General features: G+C 49.5%; 1 protein-coding gene across 1 annotated transcript in view; it reads left to right on the forward strand.

The window, feature by feature from the left end:
- LOC147709986 (class II histocompatibility antigen, M beta 1 chain-like) overlaps positions 1-27529 on the forward strand; it is a 224576-nt gene that overhangs the window by 74611 nt on the left and 122436 nt on the right. The window contains exon 3 of the mRNA XM_086919915.1: positions 10421-10702. Coding sequence (XP_086776041.1) covers positions 10421-10702 — 282 coding nt within the window. The remainder of the gene's footprint in view (positions 1-10420; positions 10703-27529) is intronic.

A 27529-nucleotide genomic window follows, 5' to 3' on the forward strand; every position in this document is an offset into this window, starting at 1 on the left:
ACCTAAATATATCGGTCCATATGGTATCTGCGAGGTGATAAACACTGTGGCCATGAAACTCTCTTTGCTTGTGTCTTGGTCCATACATCCGGTCTTCCATGTATCGCTTCTGCGGCCTTGCCTACCTAGTGTCCGGTTGCCAGAGCGCCCTGGCCCTGTGGAAGTGGAAGGGCAAGAGGAGTATGAAGTAGGGGCCATCTTGGATTCCCGTGTAGTACGGGGTCGGGTTCAGTATCTAGTCGAGTGGAAAGGCTACGGCCCCGAAGACCGCTCCTGGGAACCTATGGATCACTTGCATTGTCCCGATTTGGTTGCACTTTTTCATGAACGTTACCCCGGGAAGCCAGGACGACCGCCGGGACGGCAGTCCTCGAGAGGGGGTTCTGTAGCGATCACCCTTGGCAGAAAGGCAGGTTGCCGCAGACATCATATTGTAGGTCATCTAAGGAAAAACTACCAGTCCCAGAAGGCCAAGCGACGCTGGGATCAGGCACAATGGGAAGAACTTACTTAAGCTCCACCCCTTGAACAAAACGGGGCTTGTCAATCCTGTTCCTGGTTCGTTCCCTGTTTGTTTGTGCATCTAGAGTTCTGCCGTGGAGATTCGTGTTCAAGCCATTTAGTCAATTCACAGACAACCGCCGCGACGACGAAGTGCCAGCGAGGTCAGAGATCAAACACCCGCCGCGACGACGAAGTGCCAGCGAGGTCAGATCAGCGGAGACCCAGCGCGTCCCTGTGAGTTAACAGAGCCGCGCTTGCTTGGAAGTGCCTGCGTGGTCAGATCAGCGGAGACCCAGCGCGTCCCTGTGAGTTTAACAGAGCCGCGCTTGTTTGTGAGGATCGAGGAGAGCGGGCTCGCTCTCTTCCGCTACCTTTTTGTTTTCCTCTTTGTTATCCGTTTCAAAGCCTAGTGAAACCTTGTGCAGGTCGCACCGTTCTTGTTCGTTAACTAGTTTGAATCCTTGGATATCAGGCGTGATTGCGCCTGCAGAGTCGTTGCTGCTATACTACCCCCAAAAGGAGCATTTTGGGTCTTTCTACAAGCAATACCTTGTCAAAAACATTTATCGTGGAAAGTATCTTCCGTGCTGGATCCTGGAGCGGAGAGTGAGTTAACTCTTCGACACCTGTTGAACAGCTACACCAACTTCTGTATAATCTGTAGACTTCATCCACGGAGTATCCATTCACGCTAGTGGTAAGTCCCGGAACACAGGGGAAGTGGGGCTGTTCAAGGCAGTACAGAGTTACATTATCCTCTCTCTCTATCTTCTCACCCACCTCCAGGGAGGTCTTCTCAGTGAAGCCGCTGACCCTAGAACCTGAGCTGAAGAGATCAGAGAAACCCACATTCCTCCACCTTTTTTTTTCCCTTGCGGCCTCCGGCTGTGCGTGCTCTAATAGTGGTGTTTGTCCCATTGTTGGGTGACGTGCAGTGGGAGGTGGCAAGGACAGTCATCCCGTCGTCCCTGCTGGGCATTGAACTCAGGTTAGTGGCGCATGCGACTTCTTGCGCTGCTTTCAATCATTACAGCGATGCGCGCCCATTCACCATTTCCTTGAAGCTGTGTCAGCACTGCTCCTAGGCCGAAGGGGCTGGCGTCCACGGCCACGTTGGTGGGCTTGGAGGGATCAAAGTATGAGAGAGTGGTGTCTGCGGATAAGGCCGCCTTGGTGTCTCGGAAGGCATTTTCTTGTTCCGGGCCCCACTGCCATATGGTGGCGGATTTGGTTAGCTCTCGGAGTGGCTTGGTGAGGTTGGAAAGATCCGGGATGAAGCGTCCACAGAAATTCACCATGCCGAGGAAGCTTCTCGCCTCGGAGACGTTCATTGGGGCCGGGGATTCTTGGACGTCCCTATCTTTATAGGGGTCTGGGGCCACTCCCTGGCTCGAGAAAGTGTATCCAAAGACGCTGATTTTGTTTTGTAGGAACTGGCACTTTTCTTTGTGCAGGGTTAAGCCGGATTCTTGGATCCTTTTGAGAACTCCCCGTGGTCTCTTGTGGTGTTCTTCGATGGATGTCGCGTAAATAAGCAGGTCATCGCTTACGTTCAGGACTCCTGGGAGTCCACTGAGGACCTCTCTGATTGTGTTCTGGAATACTTCTGCTGCACTCGAGGTCCAGAAATTGAGACGCCGGCATCGCCTTAGTCCTACAAGAGTGGAGAAGGTGGTTATGTACCTTGAGTCAGGGTGGAGCGGTAGCTGGTGATATCTGGACCTGAGGTCTACTTTGGAGAACCACTTTGCACCACTGAGTTCTCCTAGGATGTCGTTGATTGTGGGAGTCAGGTGCCGCTCCCTTTTCACTGCTGCGTTTGGTAGACGCATGTCCACACAAATGCGGACCTGTCCGGGTTGCTTGGGCTTCCGGGCTATCACAATAGGAGATTCCCATGGGGTGGGTCCGCTGACCTTTTCTATGATCCCCTGTTTTTCCAGTGTTTCTAGCTCCTCCTCCACCTTCTTCCTCAGGTGGAACGCTATTCGCCGATCCCTCAGTGTGACTGGTTGGACCGACAGGTCGATGTGGAGGGATACCTCTTTCCCTTTCAGGCACCCTATTCCTTTGAATACATCCTCGAATTCCTCCATGATGGTGTCTAGTTCCTCTTCTAGTACTGACATGGCTAAGGAGATGAGTTTTAAGTCTTCGGCCGACTGTCCGCTTAGCAGCATGCCACTGCCTTCTTTCGTGACATAGACTGTCGTGGGTACTGTTGCCTCCTGGTGTTGTAATTTTGTTTTGAAACATCTGATCAGAGGAATGGGCATCTTCTGGCCATATGCAAATACTCAGATTTTTTCTTCATGTAGGGGAGGCTTTGCCCGCAGTTGATTGTACACGTTCGCGGCCATCAGCTCAATGGATGCCCCTGTGTCAATGGTGGCTCTCACCTCTTGTTGGTGGATATTGATGCGGCACTTCGGGAGGCAGCGTTTCTTCCTTTGTGGCTGGTCGATGGCGTATATATAGTGGACGGGGTAATCTTCGGCGTCATCGTCCATGTCTTCGCTGTCTCTTTCTTCTCTCACCACGTGTGCCGCTTCCTTCTTGGCCTTCGTGGATCTGCATACTGCCGCAAAGTGGTTCATCCACCCACATGCGCTGCATTTCTTTCCCCTCGCTGGGCAGTCCTGCATGCGGTGGGGCTGGCCTCCGCAGTACCCACACTCCTTCCTCTTATCGGGCGGCTTTCTCCCGCCGGATTGTCTCCCTTTAGGTCTTACAACGTTCTCTTTCTCTGCGGTATTGACTTGCTCGGTCTTGATCGGTCGGTGTAGGGCTGTTCCCATTCTTTGGAGTGGCCTAGTTTGAGTATATCCACCAGGGGTTTGTCATCTTCCTGTAGGATCGCCACTCGGAGTTTGGATGAGAAGCATCCCTGAATGATTTGCCCTCGGATCTCCTCTTGCTCATCTCGGAATCAGCAAGAGCTAGCTAGTTCTTTCAGTCTGCCATGGAATGCGTCCAGTGACTCGTCGGCCTCCTGCTTCGCTTGACGGAATATGAACCGCTCATAGTCCTTGCTTGCCATTGGTTCGAAATAGGCGCTCAGTGCCGTGAGTAGTGTTTGGTACGTCTTTGGTGTCGCCTCTGTCAGTGTTTTATAGATGCAGTGTATATCTTTGCCCCCTAGGTGTAGTAGTAGGGCTCTGCGCCTCTCTCTAGAGATTCCAGCACCCTCCAAGTAAATTTGGAGGCGGTCAGTCCAATCCCTCCAACGTGGGGCGAGGGATGACGGGGCTCCATCAACCACAAAAGGTTCGAGGGCGGGAATGGACGCCATCTTGGCACGTACTCCGCGTGCCGCACTGCACCTCCAGCGGTGTTTTTATGTGAATTGGTGCTGGCCCTGGGACTGACTATTGTCCCTTTAGTGGGCTATTTGCACAATCACCCCTGACGCTGGGCGCTCTCTCACAGGCCTGGGCTAGGGGCCCCTGCGTTGCTGCGTGTATTCTGCCTGCCTTATGACTCTTGGCTTGAGGTGGTTGGTGCGCTACTCCTACCCACTTTGGTGGTGCGGGGGCGCTATCACTGCTCCTCAGGCTTCCTTCCGCTTCTCTTTACGAGCGCTGCACCGCGTGGTGGGTTCTGGGCTTGGCCGGTCGCCGTAACTTTCGTTTTCCCCCCGAGATCGTTGTCCTGCACGGGGATGGGCAGAGCAGCGGGGCGCCGTGACAGGTGCAAGGTGGGTTCTACTGGAACCTCGTCACCAGTGTAGCGTTTGTCGCTTGGCTAGCGCTACTCGGTGCGGCCTCGCAACGCTAAATAAATACGGGGGCCTTCGTTGCTGGTTACGCGTGGTCCCGACTGGTTTGTCGTGGCCACGCCTCTTTATTATATCCACTCCCCCGCGCCTGACGTCATGCGTCAGCGCGGAGTGTTCCGGCAGCGTGGGTCAGCTAGACCGCTGCCTCACGCTCCGAACACTACATTTAAGAAAGTATAGAGTCAGTTCATAATAACAGTAGAGGCGCTCTACAATTGCAGATAACATTAAAACAAGAATGGGGATCGCGTCAGTTCCTGAACGATCCTGTCTCTCTGGTCAGACCCATGGATTTCTACTTTCAGCAGGGAAGTGGACAGTAGATATACACAAGATAGAATATGTGCAAACCAAGCTCCAGGTAATAAGGGTCTTCTGTTCTGACATTCTAATTAAAGCAATTTTTACCATACTAGTTGGAGACCTTCGGGTGGACTATGTCAAGATAGCAAGCTATATACATAAACAAGCAACGAGGGGGGGTCAGGAGATCACGCACAACGAACGAGTGGGCAGGAGAGCAAGCACATGCAATGAGGGGGGAGGGGGTGGGTAGATCACGCACCAGCAACGAAGGGGGGAGGGGGTGGGAGATCACACACCAGCAATGAGGGGGGAGGGGGTGGGGAGTTCACACACCAGCAACAATGGGGGTAGGGGGTGTGGGTGATCACGCACCAGCAACGAGGGGGGTAGGAGGGGGGGTAGATCACGCACCAGCAACGAGGGGGGTAGGAGGTGGGGAGATCACGCACCAGCAACGAGGGGGGGAGGGGGTAGGGGGGGAGCGGATGGGGAGATCGAGCACAAGCAACGAGGGGGGAGGGGATGGGGAGATCACGCACCAGCAACGAGGGGGGGAGATCGCGCACCAGAAACGCGGAGGCGAAGGGGTGGGGAGATCACGCACCAGCAACGAGGGGGGGAGGGGGCGGGAAGATCGCTCACCAGCAACAAGGCACAATCAGGGGGCAGAAGGCAAGAAAAATGGCACAATCAGTGGAGCAGAGGCAAGAAAAACGGCACAATCAGGGGGGCAGAGGCAAGAAAAACAGCACGATAAACGCACAATCAGGGGGCAGAGGCAAAAAAAACGGCACAATCAGGGGGGCAAAGGCAAGAAAAACGGCACAATCAGGGGGCAGAATGCAAGAAAAACGGCACAATCAGGGGGCAGAAGGCAAGAAAAACGGCACAATCAGGGGGCAGAAGGCAAGAAAAATGGCACAATCAGGGGGCCAGAAGGCAGGAAAAACCGCACAATCAGGGGGCAGAAGGCAAGAAAATCGACACAATCAGGGGAGCAGAGGCAATGAGGAGGGGGTCAGGAGATCACGCACAATGAACCAGGGGGCAGGGGAGCAAGCACAAGCAACAAGGTGGGGTCAGGAGATCACGCACAATGAACGAGGGGGCAGGGGAGCAAGCACAAGCAACGAGGGGGGTCAGGAGATCACGCACAACGAACGAAGGGGCAGTGGAGCAAGAACAAGCAACGAGGGGGGAGGGGGTGGGGAGATCATGCACCAGCAACGAGGGGGGAGGGGGTGGGGAGATCACGCACCAGCAAAGAGGGGGCGAGGGGGTGGGGAGATCATGCACCAGCAGCGAACGGGGAGGGGGTGGGGAGATCACGCACCAGCAACGAGGGAGGGAGGGGGTGGGGAGATCACGCACCAGCAACGAGGGGGGAGGGGGTGGGGTGATAACGCACCAGCAACGAGGGGGGGAGGGGGTGGGTAGATCACGCACCAGCAACGAGGGGGGAGGGGGTGGGGATATCACGCACCAGCAACGAGGGGGGGAGGGGGTGGGTAGATCAGGCACCTGCAACAAGGGGGGGAGGGGGTGGGGATATCACGCACCAGCAACGAGGGGGGAGGGGGTGGGAAGATCACGCACCAGCAACGAGTGGGGGAGGGGGTGGGGAGATCACGCACCAGCAACAAGGGGGGGAGGGGGTGGGGAGATCACACACCAGCGATGAGGGGGGGAGGGGGTGGGTAGATCACACACCAGCAACGAGGGGGGGAGGGGGTGGGGAGATCGGCAACCTGCAACGAGGGGGGAAGGGTGTGGGGAGATCACGCACCAGCAACGAGGGGGGAGGGGGTGGGGAGATCATGCACCAGCAACGAGGGGGGGAGGAGGTGGGAAGATCACGCACCAGCAACGAGTGGGGGAGGGGGTGGGGAGATCACGCACCAGCAACGAGGGGGGGAGGGGGTGGGAAGATCACGCACCAGCAACGAGTGGGGGAGGGGGTGGGGAGATCGCGCACCAGCAATGAGGCGGGGAGGAGGTACGGAGATCAGGCACCAGCAACGAGGGAGGGGAGGATCACGCACCAGCAACGAGGGGGGGTGGGGGTAGATTAGGCACCAGCAACGAGGGGGGTGGGGTGGGGAGATCACGCACCACCAATGAGGGGGGTAGGGGGGTAGATCACACACCAGAAACGAGGGGGGGAGGGGGTGGGGAGATCACGCACCAGCAATGAGGGGGGGTGGGTAGGTCACGCACCAGCAACGAGGGGGGAGGAGGTGGGGAGATCGCGCACCAGCAATGAGGGGGGAGGAGGTGGGGAGATCACGCACCAGCAACGAGGGGGAGGGGGTGGGGTGATCATGCACCAGCAACGAGGGGGGTAGATCACGCACCAGCAACGAGGGGGGGAGGGGGTGGGGAGATCACGCACCAGAAACGAGGGGGGGGTGGGGGTAGATCACGCACCAGCAACGAGGGGGGGAGGGGGTGGGGAGATCACGCACCAGCAAGGAGGGAGGGAGGAGGTGGGTAGATCACACACCAGCAACGAGGGGGGAGGGGGTGGGGAGATCGTGCACCAGCAACAAGGGGGGGAGATCACGCACCAGCAACGAGGGGGGAGGGGGTGGGGAGATCACGCACTAGCAACAAGGGGGGGAGGGGGTGGGGAGATCACGCACCTGCAACGAGGGTGGGGGTGGGGAGATCACCCACCAGCAACGAGGGGGGAAGGGGGGAGATCGCGCACCAGCAACGAGGGGAGAGGGGGTGGGGAGATCACGCACCACCAACGAGGGGGGGAGGGGGGTAGATCACACACCAGCAACGAGGGGGGGAGGGGGTGGGGAGATCACGCACCAGCAATGAGGGGGGGTGGGTAGATCACGCACCAGCAACGAGGGGGGAGGAGGTGGGGAGATCGCGCACCATTAATGAGGGGGGAGGAGGTGGGGAGATCACGCACCAGCAACGAGGGGGGAGGGGGTGGGGTGATCACGCACCAGCAACGAGGGGGGGGGTAGATCACGCACCAGCAACGAGGGGGGAGGGGGTGGGGAGATCACGCACCAGAAACGAGGGGGGGTTGGGGGTAGATCACGCAGAAGGCAAGAAAATCAACACAATCAGGGGAGCAGAGGCAATGAGGAGGGGGTCAGGAGATCACGCACAATGAACCAGGGGGCAGGGGAGCAAGCACAAGCAACAAGGGGGGGTCAGGAGATCACGCACAATGAACGAGGGGGCAGGGGAGCAAGCACAAGCAACGAGGGGGGTCAGGAGATCACGCACAACGAACGAAGGGGCATCAATGCCTCCGTGTGTAAGGAAGGGTGAAATAAAATCCCTTATCCTGCACAGAGAGGCATTTTAACTTCTGAAAAGGCAGCAGTGTAAGTAGCACCCGGGGAACTGATACAGGTTAAAACTAGAGGGAACGTCACGCCAAGACAAAAATATTATTCTGAACATTTCCTACAGAGAGCAACACGGTGCTTGCCAAACACCCCTCTTCCAGTGGGCAGGTCTCTATGAGACAGTACTTCGAATAGTATGTATAGGCATTTATATAGCGCACTACTTACCCGTAGGGTCCCAAGGCGCTTCGACCGCTGCGAAACCCTTCCTGGCTTCCCTGAGAGATGGTCCCTTAATGGGTATCTCCAGGGTGAGACCAGGCATCCCCGGCGGTCTGGTGGGGCCGTTAGTGAAGATGAGGCAAGCTAATGCCCAGAGTTGCCGAGTGTGATCGCTGATCAGAGTGGGCACCGAGGCGAGGATTATCGAGTCCGCTGACCCTGGTCCAGAAACCTGCCGCGCCGGGAATCGAACCCTGGTCCCGGGCCGTCCTCTGCTCTCGGGTCTGCCGCCTCTAACCAGTGAGCCACTGACGCATGATATAATTTCATATATTATCTATGCTCAAGCCTATTCCTGATAAGCAACAGGCGCCTTACCATCACTGACCAACAATCAGTGTAGAATTTAGTTTAAGCCGGCATGGGTAATGCAGTTACAAATAAAAACCAGCACAGCCTCTCCCCTACCTCCTCCTCCGCCGAGGAACGCGCAGGAATGACTGCAAAAATGCAACAAAAAAAAATAGCCGGAAACGCGATAATGAATCCCGCCCCTCCCGGACTGATGACCTGACTCAAGGTTGCCATGGCGATATTTTAGAAAATACGCTTGCGACACCATAAGACATGTCACCCAGTCCTCGAGAGGCGGGATCACAGCCGGACAAATCATCCGAACACGGGCTTTGTCCAGTGGCAGGCCTCCTTTTGGCGAGGCTGGCCAATGGAAGAAGGGGTGTGGTTTCATGCCCCTTCTTGCTAACAAGACCTCTCGCCTGCGACAGCGCATGCGCTGCAACGCAGGCTTCGACCTAAAAAGGGGTGATATGTATTTTCTTACTTCGGAAGCTGGGCGTAGGAATGTGGTATGAGAAAGATACATAAAAATGTAAATCCGTATTTGTAAAGCACAAGCTACTCAACCCTTACGGGTCTCAAGGCGCTGGGGGCCTTTATGCAAATTAAGTGAGCTATTGCCCAGAGTCCATAGTGCTGAGCTGAGCTTCCGCCAGAGCCGGGTATTGAACCATGAGCCCTGTGCTCCGAAGTCAGCAGCCCTGGCCGCTGCACCACACCTCTCTATACATGTTGTATGATGTAGTATAAATCAACACACATTATTCTGAGAAGCTAAAGCATTAGTGATTATAAGTCACCTCCAATATGTCATTGCTGCAAGCATAAAAACACCATTAACAACCAAATTTCATAATGTAGACATTGTGTAATCGTAGTAGTAAGCAGGGGTCAAAGGTCTAAGGTCACAATCCATAAACCAAATGGTGTATTTCTTTCACATCCATGCACCAGAGTCTGACTCTAAGCTCTGCCCATTACTCCGAGTGACTTCGGGTGATGCCACGTATCTCCAGGTACTTTTAGTTATACTCACCTCTGCCCATTGTTCTGTATGACCTTTGGTGACATCAGTGTGCCTTTCACCCATGTCTGCCATGATTCCCTGTGGTCTCAGGTTCCTCAGGTACCTTTTTCAAACCCCATCTCTGCCCATGATTCTGTGCGATCTCAGGTGGTTCTGTCCAGGACCTTATCTGCAAGTGGGTTTACTCCCTCCCTGCTATGATCCTGTGTGACCTCAGGTGACACCCCCCCCCACCTCCAGGTACTACTATCCCCAGCTCTGCTATGATCCTGTGTGACCTCAGGTGACACCCCCCACCTCCAGGTACTACTATCACCAGCTCTGCTATGATCCTGTGTGACCTCAGGAGACACCCCCCGCCTCCAGGTACTACTATCACCAGCTATGCTATGATTGTGTGACCTGAGGCAATTCCGTTGAACTCTCTACCCCGCCGCGCCATAATCTGCTCCTTACTCATACACCTATCTCTATTTATGCCTGGACCTACCCAATTACCCTCTGGATCCTCAAGAGCAATCTCTTTCATCTTCTCATATCACTGTCCCCTGGCTTCTGCTACCTACATGTGTGACCTCAGGCAATTAGGTGTGTTACTAAAACATGCCTGTACTGATGGAACCCACCCTACACCATCACCACTGGGCCTACATTCTCTCTGACCTGTCAAGAGGCCTTTCAGTTCCTTTTTAGGTGAGATTGCTTGAGACAGTGTGCTAATGAGTGCTATCCCCTACCCAGAACTGGTACTTACATTAGGAGACCACCTAGTGGCAGAAGGAAATGACTGCCGAATGTCAGAAAAACTGACTTTTGTTAATTTATAAGGAGGGCTCCTGAACATCATTCCTTCCTTCCAACTGTTGCACGGCCATGCCTCTCACCCTTTCCTTTTTCCTGTCCCCCCAGGTCCACCCATCTTGCGCGTCACCCACATGGAGCCTGTATACCCCTGGGACCCGGTGACGCTGGTCTGTGATGTGTTTGGCTTCTACCCCATGCCCATTAACATCACCTGGGAGAAGAACGGGGACCCCATCCCTGGCAGCATGAGCAGTGGCATCCTGCGCCCCAACGGAGACTGGAGCTACCAGGCCCACGTGTATCTCGAGGCGACACCGCGCCCAGGGGACATGTACAGCTGCTGGGTGGAGCACAGCAGCTTGAAGGCACCCATCACTGATAGCTGGGGTAAGGTATTGTGGCCATAGTAGTGTTGCTACACTCTGAGGGTATTCTTAACCAGGAGCTAGGGTGATACATTGAGGGGCATTAGGATATCACTACAGCCTGTGACATCCTTCAACAGGAGCCGGGGGCACCCCTCACTAGCAGCTGAGGTCACGCATCACTAGCAGCTGAGGTCAGGCACTCTAAGGTAGAGGGGTGTTGCTATACTCGGAGGTCACCCATCGCCTAGAGCTGCGGTAAAGTATTGAACAGCACTAGGATGTTTCTACAGCCGGAGGGCATCTCTCGGCAGGAACTGGGTACCCCAGGGTAGCATGATCACCTGAGGGGGTCTATTATAAGCAGCTGAAGTAGGATATTGGGGGAGCAAAGGAGCACTACAGCCTGAGGGTCCCCATCACCAGAAGCAACCCCCGTGTAAATCCACATTGGCTTCGCAAATCCAGATGCCAATTAAAAAAAAGAATATAGACCCACTGACAGACCCACCCACACACACTCACACCCACTCACACAACCACTCACACAACCACCCACACACTCTCACACCCACTCACACAACCACCCACACACTCTCACACCCACTCACACAACCACCCACACACTCTCACACCCACTGACAGACCCACCCACACACTCACACCCACTCACATAACCACTCACATGCCTGAAACTGGGGACATAAGCAGAATCACATCAACCTGAAGCTGCTGAACATAAGGGACTTGATCAAGGGACACGAAGCCACAGGAGGCTGATAGCACCCACCGTGAAGACACCAGGGTGGCTCTGGGGGACACCTGAGCACAAAGCTACCTTGCGTCAGTAAGTGTATTAAGGTATTGTGGTGAGATAGTACAGTCAGCTCGCTCATTGTACGTTTGTGGCATAAGATATTTAGGCCTTCATTTATGAGGCCTTGCGTCACTTTTACGCTGCCGGTGCGTCACTTTTTGTGACGCACAAGTGGTGAAAAAAATACGCCTTGTTGCGCACTATTTACAAAGTGACACATCTAAGCAGATGCGTCACTTTGTAAACCCCTGCGCCACATTATACCTGCGCCAGGTATAATGTATGCAGGGGGGGGGGGGGCGTTCCCCCGTAAAAAGCCTCGTAGAAGTGACGCAGTGAAATCTATGAGATTTCACTGCGTCACTTCTAGGACGCCATTGCATCAAAATATTTGTGCCTGCCTCACAGCAGGCGTAAGACTGACGCAGGCCCTTTCACATGCGGCTTGCCCCATGTGAAAGGAAGCATTGCTGGAGTTGCGTCACTTTTGTGACACACTCCTACAATGCGTCACTTTTGCGCCTACAGATACGTCAGGAATACTGACGTATCTGTAGCTCCTTGCGACATGATGCGTCATACAGTAAATATGACGCATCCATCATGTCGCAAGGAGTGCGCACTGAGAAGTGACGCATCGCTGCTTTCACGCAGCGATGCGTCACTTCTCATAAATAAGGGCCTTAGTATTCATGAAAACGATGGAATGCACACCAGCATGCTATTAGTCCATCCTTTAAAATAATGCTCTATAGCACATTATTTGCATGCTGACATGTTTGTGCTCTGCCCCAACAGCACTTAGATGATAATTTCAAAACAACATTGAGCGTAAATGCGCTCCATTTACATATCGCACTGCGTGAAAAGTGCAAAAAAATCCATTGTTCATTAAATGTTCCATTGCATGCTCTTGTTCATCCAAATTTAATTTCACAAGTTCATATAAAGAGACTTGTTGATTAAACCTGCTAGAAGCAATCGAAGATAAAAATTTAAGACAATTTTGGAAAATGGTAAAGGCAGCAGCTAGCCCAACAGACGGAGAAACAAAATGTGTCGTCAGTGAGGCAGCCTGGGAGGAGTATATAAGGGAACTGTATGGGGTACGAGCTCCTCGAGATCACGTAGAGATCCAAAAATGGCAGGAAATATCGGAAGATCTTAAATCTGAGTTTAACGAAAAGCAAGTAGAGCATATAATAAGAGAACTGAAGCTAACTTGTGCGGCAGGACCTTCCAACCTTCCTGCAATAATACTGAAGTCAGAAGTAAAGTGGTGGGCAAGATTCTTCGCCCAGATGTTTCATATAATACTAACAGAAGGCATAATGCCACCAAACTGGAAGGGCGCAATAATCAGGCCAATCCATAAGAAAGGGAGCATGGAGGCACCACAAAAACTACAGACTGATTAACCTCCTAGACATAGGAGAGAAAGTTTTCTCAAAAATTGTGCTGAATCAACTTAACACATGGGTTAAGGAGTTTCAAATCGTACCCATAGAACAGGGAGGATTTAGGACGGGGCACTCCACGATAGATCACGGCTTTGCATTGTGGGCAATGGCAAAGAAGTCAGCGGAACAAAATGGCAAGTTATGCAGTTGTTTCGTTGACTTCCGAGCAGCCTTCGATTCAGTAGACCGGGTCTGCCTATGGGAAACACTAATGAAGGTAAAAATTCCCAACAACCTACTGACTATAATAAAGGAATTACACCGCGGAAACTGGGCTCAAGTCATCAGTGATACTGTGGGATCACTGACGCAAAAAATACCAATTGCCAACAGCTTAAGACAGGGTTGCGTTCTGGCCCCACAGCTATTCTCCATATTCCTGTCAGATCTCCCTGCCTATTTACAGGTTGAGGGTAGTGCAAGTCCCAGAATGGACGGAAAAAAGGTGCCCTGCTTACTCTATGCAGACGATCTGGTAATAGTAGACCAGACCGAGAGAGGCCTCCAAAGAAAGCTGGACGCTTTCAATGCATACTGTGCTAGCAAATTTTTAACAGTAAACTTAGATAAAACAAAAATTCTATGCTTTGGTAAAAAGGCAAGTAGGTTTAATTGGTATCTAGGTGAGCTTAAACTGGAGACGTTCAAAGAATATCGCTACCTAGGGATAGGGTTTGATAAGACACTAAACTGGCGTACTCATCTAGAAACACAAAAAGCAAAAGCGCATACTTCAATCTGTGGCCTAAAAATGTTTAATCGGGATTATGGAGATATGTCACACCGCCATTGCTAAAAGCTTTTAACGCAATGATACCCCCACAAGTCCTTTACGGAGCAGAAATCCTTTATTTCAGCGGTAAGGGAGCCTGGGACTTGGTGGAAGGGAAATGCCCAAAAAGCCTTTTATCTCTCCCTCAATCATCTATGGTCCAAGCTATAAGAATAGAAATAGGCACAAAGTATTGGGAGGTACAAGTACAAATGGCAATAATCAGACTTTGGAAACGATTGGAAGATACAGATGGTCAAAAAGTGGCACAATGGTGCAGGAAAGAAATTCAAAATAGTGACCTAAAGTGGGCAAAAGCTTGTAGGGAAAGACTGATGCAGGTTTGTAAAAGGCTAAAGGTAGAGGTGAATCAGGAAACGCATCAATTAGTCTGTACTAAGAGTGAGCTGAAATTTAATGGGAAGGAAGTATCCAGAAAGACTGATATGGGATATCTAGTAAAGACAAAATCAGTAGAATTTATGATGAACTCTTGGTCAAACGATAACTGGTTCCCCTATTTAGACATCCTTCCAAATCGCGGCTATAGGCAGGAGATATTAAGGTTGCGGATTGGGATCAATCCATGGCTAACAAACAAAGACCTTAAAGCAAAAATGCTAGATCAGAAAGGGTGCTGCAGGTGTAACTTGGGATCCAAAGGAGACCTGGCACATATCCTACTTGATTGTCTGACATTACTGGAACAGCGGAAACTGTGGTTGCGTCCTGTATTCTTAAAACACGATATAAGAACAAGGGCGCAGGCGGCCAACCTACTAACTGAAATGCCCACTATTGACATTGCAATTGCCCTAGGAAAATACATAAAGGTGGTACAGAGCTTACTAAGAAACCAGGACTAATCTGTAGGACTGTATGAATTTTAAAGCAATAAAAAATGAAAGCGCTTTAATGCGATAATACGTTTTATTATAAGTGCAATTTTATTGGCGTTGGTAAACGTATAAGGATGTGTAAGAGTTTTAATTGATATTGGAATATTTTGTACAATGTTTTTATTACCTTTTATATGAATATTTTAAAACGGTGGTACTGCCTCTTGCACCTGTTTAAAGATTATGATCATAATAACCATATCTTTGACTTGACTTGTATTAAGGTATTGTGGTGAGATAGTACAGTCAGCTCGCTCATTGTACGTTTGTGGCATAAGATATTTAGGCCCTCATTTAGGAGGCCTTGCGTCACTTTTACGCTGCCGGTGCGTCACTTTTTGTGACGCACCAGTGGCGAAAAAAATGCGCCTTGTTGCGCACTATTTACAAAGTGACGCATCTAAGCAGATGCGTCACTTTGTATACCCCTGCGCCACATTATACCTGCGCCAGGTATAATGTATGCATGGGGGCGTTCCCCCGTAAAAAGCCTCGTAGAAGTGACGCAGTGAAATCTATGAGAGTTTACTGCGTCATTTCTAGGACGCCATGGCATCAAAATATTTGTGCCTGCCTGGCGTAAGACTGACGCATGCCCTTTCACATGGGAATAATTAGGCCAGGGCAGAATACGACGCTGCAGCTCAGCTGGTGTCAAAGAGGATGTTGTCCCGTGTGGAAACACCCATACGGTCGGCCCATGTGTCCAGCAGCTATATAATCAATACACTTCGTGTCCCACCATACTTTTTCCCTTACCACTTAACTATTTTTATTTTATTTGATTTTTTTAGAGTTTTATATAGCACAAACTAGACACGAAGATATCAGGTATCAGAGCGCTTTATATGAGCATCAGTTTCGTTAAAGAAGGACAGATTAATTTTTGTTAGACACGGGGAGATTTAGGGGCAGATTTACAATAAGTGGCGCATCCCTGCATATCAGCAGGGATGCGCCACTTATTGTGCGCCATGCCTACGCCACCATGGATGCGCCGCATTTACAATGCAGCGCACCAAGGGCCAAAAACGGCACAGATGCGTGAAAGCGGCACATTGCTGGAGTTGTATCGCAAACGTGCCGCAGCTCCAGCAAGGCTTGGGGGGCCCTATTCTCACACAGCTGTGTCAATCCTTACGCCTGCTTCAAGCAGGCGCAGGGTTTTGACGCAGCATGAGCCCAAAAGTGACTGAGTGAAATCTTGTAGATTCCACTCAGCCACTTTTAGGAGGCGTTCCTGCGCCGGAACGACCCCCCTTGCGCAGGAACGCCTCCTTCTGGCGCAGGGCATTACAACATGACGCATCTCCCAGATGCGTCACGTTGTAAGTACCCCGCACCATGGCACATCTATTGCGCACCGCTGCGTCACAAAAGTGACGCAACAGTGGCGTAAAAGGGCAACAAGGGGCTTGTAAATCTGCCTTTAAGTGATTTGCCCAGAATCACAGAATGTTGAGCGTTGTTGCCGAGACTTGAACCCGGTTCCCCTGCTTCGAAGTCGGCTGCTCTAGCCGTAAGGCTACATCCACTATCCCTCTGAAAACACATCCCACCCTGTGATAAAAAGAACACATAAAACCACTGCATTCCCTAATTCAACCTGTGCTTCCCAATTATCCTAACTGCGAGAGAACTTTCAAAACACTGCCACAATTGAGAACCAAAACACGCGACCGCAGCGGCGTCACTAGGGTTGGTGTCACCCAGTGCGGCGGTAACTCATCATGGTGTCACCCCAACCTGGTGTCGGTGTCCTCTGGCTGAACGTTGCACTGTAGCTGGCTTGGCTTTCACTTTTCTGCACGGACGAGGAACGCGCAGACAAGGGCTGGACTGCTGCACTGTTTCTATATTAGGAACATTGAAACTTTTGCCCATACTTAGCACGGGGAGTGTTTGAGGTGTTACACCCCACTATTATCTGCAGTAACTCGTTGGGCACAGGTGCTTTAAATCGGGTGTGGTGAAGGGTTTGTCGGATTTCAGTTGGGATTTTCACATACACATGCAGACAAAAGACACACAGACTTGGCTGTTCCAAAGGTCATAAAAATTGTTATTTTACAAAACCTTGAGTTATTATAAATACCCCACACAATTCGCACTAATCTCCCTTTCAACTGCTCCTTATGCCCGCCCCACCCCCTCCTGCTCTGCTTCTCGAATAATATTTTTTTTTAAGTAGCGTGACTATTGGCAAATCTGAAGGCCCACCCCCCAAACAACGCGGCCCTGACCCAGGGGCGTAGGAGACACTAAAATTCTGGGGGGGACAGGGACAACCTTGTGGACTTTCCAGTGACCCTACACAAATCACCGCCCGTTAAACAAATACAATCGCATACTTTTGAAGTGAAATATTGAGAAAAGCAGGCATGTAGTTACAGTCTGCATTATGCTTTACTGTTATTTAAATTCATATAGTAATCAGACCAAATGTTAAAAAAACATGTAAATGAATCTTGCATCTTCCTGCACCAAGCAAACAAAGTTTGCTGACTTCAGGTGAGGGCATCATGTTTGCAAGTGTATTATGGTTTAAAAAGTACCTGCTGCTGCATTCCTGGGGCCTTATTTATGAAGGACTTGCGCCGCCGGTGCGTCACTTTTTCCCATGTTAAAAGTGACGCACCGGCGGCGCAAGTCCTTCATAAATAAGGCCCCTGGTCTCCAGCAATTTCCAGGCAACAATAAAAATGTGAAGATAACTTTTGTGATTAATGTCCCTTATTGAGAGAGATCGGAGGTTTGTAGTGGAAGTATTGATTCATGGTAAGGTATACACAGTGGGGTAACATGCCTGCTGCAAAGAATGTGTACCACGCAGATCACAAAATGCATATCATGTAAATAGGTCAGTGAGTTACTGCTTTTGTCTGAGAGATTCTTTTGGTATTTGCAGTTTATACGTTAAAATCCTAACACTGAACAGTGAGCTATTAACCGTCATCAAAGAGCTGCATGAAAACTGCAAGGTATACATTAGAACGTTATGATTTTCCCCAGTCTTTCTTTATCCTAATGTTGGAAAATGGGTTCTTTAGAATACAAATCAATACTGATTATTAGTGAGAACCCCCCAACCATTGTGTTGTGTTTTAAGTTTGTGTTTCTCTAGTTTGTGCTTCTCTAGTGTTGCAAAGCCACCCTGTGCCTTGGGCACTACCCAACCTTTTGCTGACTGGTACTGGTGGTACTCGACTCTGACTGACCCTGGCCTCTGCCTAACCAGGCCCAAGGCCAGTGCTATTCTGAAAGAGACACTTAAAAATACAGTGAAAACACATACGTACACTAGGGTGCACTCTGGGTTAGGGTACCTCTATGATTGGCATGACCTCTCCTATAAGGCCCTAGTACATAATAGGGCAGGGGGATTAGAACTACCTTTAAGTCCCAAGAATATAATAGGGCATGGCAGTTTAGAGGCCAACATCCCTTTCTGTGCTTGCATGTGTGCACTGCTGGAGACTGAGGTCAGTTTAAAATCATCCCTGTGTTGCAGGACTGCTGGGGAACTTAAAAATTTATCAACTACAATGATGGGGCAAAATTAAATTAAGTGGAAAAATGTTTTCCACTTAACTATGGCTGTATCATATTTGCCACATAATACATCATCTGCTGCATAATCTAATGATTTCACCCAAAACTATTTTGTATCTCAAACGGATCAATAATTACTAAAAGAAATGTGACTTATGTTGCTGGGAAGTGTAGGGCCCTTGCAAAGGTTGACTGGTCACCTTTCCCTCTGCTGCATTTGTATGTTACACAGGTACTAATGAGGCAAAAGCTTTGCAGAGGTGGTTAGTATGTATAAATATATCAAAATAATAAAGTATCATAAAATGTACCGCATTACGCTGCAGCCTTTTTATTGCTGCATAATTTAGTCAACACTGCGACATAATGTTGGTCTCCATTGCTGCATAACTCCAGTGGCCCAAAAGCAGGCTGCACATGTTAAAAGTTTTGTGCATGAAGCAGAGACCAAGAAGTTTGCAAACTTAAGGGCTGATTACGATGGCAGGACGCGGAGCCTTACTGCAGCATAACAAAAGGAAGAGGGCGGGTGGCCTCTTTGACTCCAGGCAGGTCACGTGCAGGGCCATTAGGTAGCGCTTTCACCCACTAATGGCCCTGCGATTTACAGAAGGGAGAGGGGAAATTCTTTTGTCCCCTGGTCCCCCCCACCCTTGTCCCCCGTGTCCCCCCACTCCAAAATCTGGGGGTATATATCCCCTGCGTCCCCCACACTTCCTACGCCCATGTCCTGACCCCAAACAGCCTGCATTACAAATCTGCAAAGAAAAGACTGAGGCTCACCTGCAGCACGGAACACGCCACTGTTTTGCCGGCTGCAGTGATGGGAACGGCTTGTTGTCCTTCACTCCTGCTCCATTCCGCCGTGAGGGGAACGGCCTTGGAGCCTTGCTGCCCGTCCTGTTGTTCAGCGCAGTGAGGGGAACGGCCAACTACAACTCCCAGAAGCCCCTAACCCGGCGCAGGTGAAGGTTGTCACCTGAGGGCGCCAAACGCCCTCATAAGCACCGAGGCTCACCCGCAGCGCGGGATGCGTGAGGGTGGCACCCGGGCAAAGCCCGGGCCAAGGGTGGACCCATCCTGCGCCCGGGCGCCAGGAAGAGGCAGGGCAGAGCCACTACCCTTTCATCTGCTTTCAAGGTCCTTTATAAAGGTACTGTTGTCTTTTTGGGTTACTAACAGTATTGGCGCTGCCCCGTTATTTGCAAATTTTGAATGCTCCCTATCCAGATGGACTGAGATCAACCCGTTATTTTTTATTCTTGTTCTTGAAAGACATATTGGACTAAAAGACTCCGTTCTGAGTGCCTGGACTTTTATACTTCACTTTGCATTTTATTGATATTTTAACGTTTGATAGTTTTTACCTTGTCAGCGATCAGAACATAAACACCTAGCACTTTCTGAGGATTGCAACAGTGGCTAGTTATTATAAGTAACTTGTGTCCCAGCTTTGATTTGTATTTTTGCACATTGCTTGTTGCACATCTGTACATTGTACTGAGAAGTTGGCCATCTATAGCAGGTTTGCACTTTAATTGGGGCTGGTGTATTTTCCATAGGGTGTTTATAGACCAACTAATATGAGTAAGCAGAAAATAATCCAGGGGAAAAGTGTGGCCGATACACTTAGGGCCGGATGTAGGTCACCAAATACCGGTCGGTAACGGCCGAATTCAGCCATTACCGACCGGTATTTGGTGATTGAGATGTAGGGGGCTATATTTTACAGAATCTGTAAATTTACCTTCAGAATTCGGTATTTTACCAACCAATACAATTGGGTGGTAAAATACCGAATTCAGGTGTACATGCATATCTGTGCATGTACACCTGTGCCATGTGACACACAGACATGCCCTTAGGACATGTATGTGTGCCACATGGCACACAAGCCCGTACTTGGGGTGCTAGAGGGTGTCAAAGTGACACCCCCTGCACCCTTGCAGGATTCGGTATTTACCGATTCGGTATATACCGAATCGGTATTGCCCATTGATTCTTATGGGCTTCAAGGCCCATAGGAATCAATGGGCAATACCGAATCAGTATTTACTGAATCGGTAAATACCGAATCCTACCGATTCGGTAATTCGTAATTGAGAATTACCTACATCTGCCCCCTTCCGATTTACCGACTCTTAAATACCGAATCTGTATGATTCGGTATTTAAGAGTCGGTAAATCGGATTTACCTACATCGGGCCCTAGATGCTTTCATTTTGAGGGCTGAATCGGCCCTCATCCATTAAATACAACTCGCAGATCGTAGGTTATCCCTTGACCCACAATCCTCGTTAGGTAGACTTTCCCTAACTCCTGCACTCCCCGACTCCTTGCCAACAACATCCCAGGATGCCTCCCTAGTTAGGCTGAGCCCAATTTCAACTGCGCTCTTTGGCATAATGATAAACTCTGGCTTAAGCCCTCCCAGGGAACACAAACCTACACTCGCAAAAACAAAGGCGACTACCAGAGGGCAGAAACCCAAGCTTAAATCAGGTGGTAATAGTGAACCCCCTATTACAAAAAGAAAGACTCAAGGGTGTACAAAATCCAAATCTGCCCAGGGAACCCCAGTAGGGACAATATCGTCTATCCCCCTCATTAGTGATGACAATGAGGGCAAACCCATTTCAATGAATCAGCCCATTTCAGGGCATCTTATTGATAGTTCTGAGAATGGGAATTTTTGGAGAAGGCTAGAAATTATGTTATCCACCCTGCTAGAGCCCATGTTCCCAAAAATAAGTGTGATAGAAGCTAGGATGGCTAAGCTAGAGGGATCCATTGGCTGTAACCCCCCAGCAGTCCTGGATGTTAGCCCACCCACAAACACAGAAAACACAGCTAAGAGGGGGAAAAGAGATGTAGAGGAAGGGGCGAGGGGTGGGTCCATTGCAAGGTTTTTAGTGAACAGTGAGGCACCAGATAGGATCAGTGCAAACAGCACTAGGATCAGAAGACATGATATTGGGACCACCTCATGTCAGTCACCCAGCAGAGCAGGATCACCCGGGTTGTATAGGAAAAGGGGGAGAGCGGATCGGATCCCCCAACCCTTGAGTCCTCCGGTTATAGATCATCCACCAGAATCTTCCCCATATGTAGTGATACTGGGAAATGTACCCCCTCTCCACCCTGGGGAAAAAGAAGACTTTGTGCAACTGAGAAACAAACCAACACACTGGTTCTCACATAATACCACCCTGGGTCACCGTGTAGTTGAAATCATTCTAATGGCACATTAATTTTGATAACCCCTTCTCAGCTGGACGTATTTTATCAAGGGACATTAGTCTCACTCCTTTAACCGGATCCGTTATAAAGGCCCTACCCCTGGGCTATTTTTATAAGCCAGCCCCCCAAAGGGAAGTGACAGATCACGATCACAGGGCACACCAACTAAGAAGCTGTTTAAACAAACAAGCACCCACACAACAGCTTTCGGCTCTAGCCCATTCTGCTCCTGTAATTGTTGGGTAGTCTAATAGTATCCATGCACTAGCGCTAGATAACAGACTTGAAGTTCTATCTGAACTGGAGAATTGTGACATATCCTTTCAGCTCTTATTAATGTTATCTTAGGAATTAAAAGAGGAATAGACCTAAAAAGATATAACAATTTCGGGAGAACAAGCATTTTTAAGATGTTGCAGCATCCGAAAAGAGAAAGGTGCAGGTGGTCCAGTCTCTCTAGCTTAATATGAAGTGAATCAATTACAGGGGAATAATTTAAATCTGGAATCTGATATACCTCAGAAGAGATTTGCACCCCTAAATATGTAGCCTCTTTAACTACAGGAGCATGTGAGGAGGACATGGCTTCTGACTGGATAATTTGCGTCTTTGTGATGTTTAGCTTATAGCCAGATATGGCACCAAATCGAGCCGCAAGGGTCTCCAAGGTGGTGAAAGAAGGGCCGACATTGTCCGTTAATACAACAATGTCGTCAGTGTATGCCAGTACCTTGTAATCCACCCCCTGGACGCTGACTGGAGAAATACCCTGGGACATTTCAATCAAACTCAGGAAGGGGTCGATAAACAAGGCAAATAGCAGGGGGGAACAGGGACACCCCTGTCTGGTCCCCCTACTAATAGAAAAATACTCTGATTCCTTCCCAGAGATACGGATTGCAGCAGTTGGAGCCAGGTAGAGCGCCTGGATGGCTGGATAAATTCAGCAGCAAATCCTTTCCAGCGCATTACGGCCCACAGGAATCCCCAGGAGACCCTGTTGAACGCCTTCTCGGCGTCCAACAGGATCACCCCGAGAGAAGAACCTGTGGCCTGAGCCCAGTCAAACAGGGCAATGACACGCCGGGTATGATCGGTTGTGTCCCTGCCGGGAATAAACCCATGTTAACGAGCTGAAACCAAGGGGACTATAATTTGAGCTAATCTAAAAATTAAAATTTTCGAGTAAATTTTGCTGTCGGTATTGATGAGTGCTATTGGTCTGTACGACGATGGATTCAACTCGTCCTTGCCTTTCTTCTTGAACAAGACAATTGTAGCCCATTGCCAAGAATCGGGGATAACCCCAGCTTGAGCGGACCTGAAAACAGCAAGCATTTCCTGCTTACATACTGATGAAAAGGTCTTGTAAAACTCTAAATGGATAAGATCAGGGCCAGCTGCTTAGCCACTGGAAAGAGATTTGATGGCAATTTCAACCTCCTCCCAACTAATAGGTGCCGAAAGAGCTTCATTTTGTTCTGTTGTTACCCTCAGAGTGTCTAAAGGGTGAAAAACGGATCCAAGCTGGCTTGATTTTGAGTAATACTGGGGTCTTCTGTATATAGACTAGAATAAAAGTTCTATCTGAACTGGAGAATTGTGATTGACTGCGGGCCCCAGTATCTTCAGGTCCATACTCAGATACACCCCCAGACACCAGGGGTGTTAGATGTGAGGCAGACAGCTGTGAGGCCCAACAATTTTATATCTTGGAATTTTGCAGGGTTGGCCAGCAAACTCCAAGACCCACGGTGGGTAGGTTTGGTGAAACAATACTCTGTAATTTGCCTACAAGAAATGTGGGCGGTGGATTGCAATCTTTTCCTTGAAGGCTATAAGGCATTCTTTGTCCCGGCCACTCCATCGGTGAGTGGAAGATCACAGAGTGGTTTAGTTACTTATATTTCGGTGGCAATAGATTGCAAGTTGCAGGTCCTCCCTATTACACACCCAGGAATGTTGGCACTTTCTGCATCGAGGGGAGATATTAGATGGTGAATTTATAACTTCGACAACTCGGTGGGTAGTCCACAAGAGGAGTGTAACATCACCTACTTGAGAGCAATTTTAAAACAATTGAGGGGCGCTGGACCTTATAACTTTATGGTTTCTGGTGATTTTAATATAGACCCTTGTGGTAACCCTTTGACTTCCCGCATCTCTGAGTTGGGCTGCCCACGTATGACGGGATTTAATTTTGAACACCACTCTCAAGGGGACCAGCTTAATAACCTGTTAAATGAATTTGACTTGGTGGTCATGATGTCCTTAACTGACCCATCTACCCATTTCCTTATACCAACATATAAAGGAAATGGAAGAGGATCTTTTATTGATTTCATTCTAATCTCTTTGTCGTTGCAATCCTCTTTTAACACTTTTAACATTTTAGAAAGTGAATTTAGTGACCACAATCCTCTAACAGTGTATCTGTCGGGCCCATTTATGACTAAAATTGGAAAGGCCCCTAATAGAGGTACCATGAAACCGATGGATGGAAAGCGTAGAATAAAGTGGTCCCAGGTATCTCCTGACAGTTTCTACGACAATGTGAAATCAACTTTCGCCCATGAACTGTCACTATGCACATCCGAGAGGTCCACCCCTAATGAGATCCTTGGCGCCTACAAAGTAATAGCGCAAAAAGTGTGCGAATTGTTAAGTGCTCCAGCCAGAGGTATTACACCACATGGCTCAAGATGGTTTGACGCCCTTTGCTCCAAATCAGCTAAGCGTCTGAGGGAAGCTCTGGCGGCCAAACCAAGAGTGCAATCTGAAGTCAGTGCATGACGCAAGGATTATAAACTAGCCCTGGCCAATCAAAAGGTTGCCTTGAAGGATGACGCACGGAGGAGTTAATTGATTCTAGCACCTGAGGAATAGCGCAAGGTTTTGGAGTGTCATGAACGGGCCCCTGTTCGACAAAGAAGGGGGGGGGGTCACCTGGTGGCAAACATCACTGAGGAGGTGTGGGTACTCCATTTTAAAACCATATTTGACTGCCCTCTTAAGCTTACCCATTGAGAACCCCGGAGCAGCGAGGACGCTGTGATAAGTTTTGATATGAGTGAAATCATGTATGGAATCCAGGGGCTTACCATCAACAAAGCCCCAGGCCCAGATGGGATCCCCCCTGACTTATTCAAATCAGACCCCTTATTTTGGACCCAGGTTCTTACGTCACTATTTAATGCTGCAGCAAAAAATGGGTATCCTCAGTCTTGGGTTTCCTCAACCATAGTCCCTGTTTTTAAAAAGGGCGATAGAAGTAGTACCCACTGCTATAGACCAATTTCACTTATTGACTCAGTGGTCAAAGTGGTGGGTAGGGTCCTCTTACAGAGATTAACTACTTGGGCAGATGAGAATCCTGTTATTATGTCGGATGTCCAGTATGGTTTCCGGCCGAGGCGCTCCACTGTCGCCTAGTGTCTTAATTTATATATGGTATTGAGTAAATACATTGTCGCTCGTCCCGGGGAATCCACCTTGCCTTCATGGATCTGTCATCTGCTTTTGACTGTGTAAACAGGGTAAAGTTGTGGCAGTCCATGAGGGCAATGGGGGTGGAAGTTAGCATTGTTAACTTTCTTGGGGACCTGCACTCATCGACCAAAGCCAATGTCAGATTCACACAAGATCAGCAGGTATCAAGGGACTTTGAGATTAAGAAGGAAGTCTCGGCAAGGCTGCATTCTTGCGCCTTTTTTATTTAATTTTATATTAATGAATTAGAAAGTGTGCTGAGGGGAACTGAAGCTGACTTCCCTTATGTAGGACGGCGGGGTGTTCCTGTTTTGCTTTACACGGATGACGCAGTCCTAATATCTAGAACTGAACAGGGCCCTACATACCCTTTTAACTGCATTCTCTGGTTTTATGTCAGAACGGGCCTTGACTATCAATAACTCGAAGTCCTATGTTATGAAAGTGGGGAAACACACAAAAAAGATTTAGAACTGGCAATGATAAGATTCCCCGTACAAGTGTTTTCTCCTATTTAGGGGTCTTATTTGACAATCAACTTAAATGGGACCCCCTAATTCAGAGAAAAAAAGGGGATCTGATCCGGGTTAATGCAGCCATTTTTAATTTTGCCTCTAAAGTGGGGAAGAAACCAACAGGAGCCATGCTACAAGTGTACCAAGCTAAAAGTTTAGCCATAGCAAGCTACGGTAGGGAGATCTGGGGACACTCGGCAATAGAACCCCTCCAGGTAGTGGAAAATGGGTTCCTAAAAAAGATTATTAAGTGTCCCGAAAGGAACCTCGAATAATATGGCAGTACATGAGAAGTTGGGGGTCTCCTACTTAAGTGACACTCTTGCTCTGGGCCCCTTGACCTTTTGGTTAAAGTGTTGGCTTAATGATGATTTAATCCCTACCAAATTGATTTTAAAAGAATGTTTGTCCCTAGATAACATGGCCCGTATTTTCTGGCTCAATTACATTAAAAGAGGATTTGAGTGGATAGGGAGGGGCGATTTATTCTGTAAAAAAAGACAAACCAAAGGTGGCGATGGACGGAGCGTTGACAATGCAAACACTCACCCCCAGTCAACTGATCTGGGTTTAACCCATCACTGTTCTTTAGCTCACTCCGCCACCCTAGTTCAGACATGGCCATATGCAAATCAGTCTGACCCTGTGCCTCATGGGTGACAAATGCAAAAACCACAGTTGATGGACAGAATGCAGAACAATGTCATATATTCACCCCAGTACAGAGATCTGGGCCTAAATCCATCGTTTTTTTGCACTCCACACCACCCCAGTTCAGACATGGTCATATGCAAATCAGTCTGACCCTGTGCCTCATGGGAACAGTCCAGCCCGAACTGCCAAGCCATGCCTTCCCTGGACCGGAAACAAGCTTCAGAGGACCGGTTTCTGGCATTCCAGCCGTCTTCAGCCCGGCTTGCTTGAATTCAGTGGTGTGGAGTGCATGGGACTCACGTCTGAGCATACCCATCCCACTCGGGGTGACAAATGCAAAAACCACAGTTGATGGACAGAATGCAGAACAATGTCATACATTCACCCCAGTACAGAAATCTGGGCCTAAATCCATCGTTTTTTTGCACTCCACACCACCACAGTTCAGACATGGCCATATGCAAATCAGTCTGACCCTGTGCCTCATGGGAACAGTCCAGCCCGAACTGCCAAGCCATGCCTTACCTGGACCGGAAAAAAGCTTCAGAGGACCGTGTGAGAAGGTGGCCTGATATGCAATGCTCACTATTCTAGTGAACACTATGTATCAGTCCAACAACCCTTATTGATGATTGGTTGTAAGTCAACCTTATAGACCAGCTATCCTAGTAGCGTGGATACGAGCAGTCTAAGGCTAAAGACTGGAGAGGGCGTGTTAAGCCATCTGTTATACCACACATATACCCCTTGAACACCAAGTGAAAGGACACCACACAAGTGTTATGAAAATAAACAGTGTATTTATTAGAATCACAACAGCCCTGTACTCTTTATGAGGACAGGGTACTAAGCACAAAACAAAACTCTTACGAAAATACTTAAGTTAGCACAGTATATACAAATGCCCGAGGGGCACGGAAAACCATATACTCTAAAAGTGGAATGCGAAATTACTAGCAGGTAAGTACAGTACTAATAGGCTTTGGAATCGCTAGGACTTGACTATAGAATCGTTAGATTACTTCTAGGAGACCCAGGGGACTCGGGTGCAGAGTGTGCACTCTCACGCGTGATGCGGGACAAAGTCTATGGTAGCTAGATTTCACAGAGTTAGTGTTCTCGGGCGAACCCGACCTGGTAGGAGGAAAACGAAAGTGGATTCTGACCCTTGGATAGTGAGGCTATGCTGGGGCACCGAAATGCCGAAGTTACCTAGCCCAGGGGCTGCAGTTGCATAGGTCTCAAAAGACGTCGGGAATCCTCGTAGACGGACCAGGAGCCTGGAAGAAAGATGCTGGCAGGCGACCAGTGAAGAAAGTTCGGAGTGATCCAAGCCTGGATCTTGAAGATGGATGATACCTGAAAGCAGAGGGGACCAAGTTCGTGACTACTAGCCAGTAGTCAGGTGGCACCAGGAGGGCACCGGATGGTAGTCACCTCGACTAGGTGAG

This window comes from Lissotriton vulgaris, chromosome 5 (assembly GCF_964263255.1).
Source record: "Lissotriton vulgaris chromosome 5, aLisVul1.2, whole genome shotgun sequence".
In the NCBI taxonomy this organism is placed as follows: Eukaryota; Metazoa; Chordata; class Amphibia; order Caudata; family Salamandridae; genus Lissotriton; species Lissotriton vulgaris.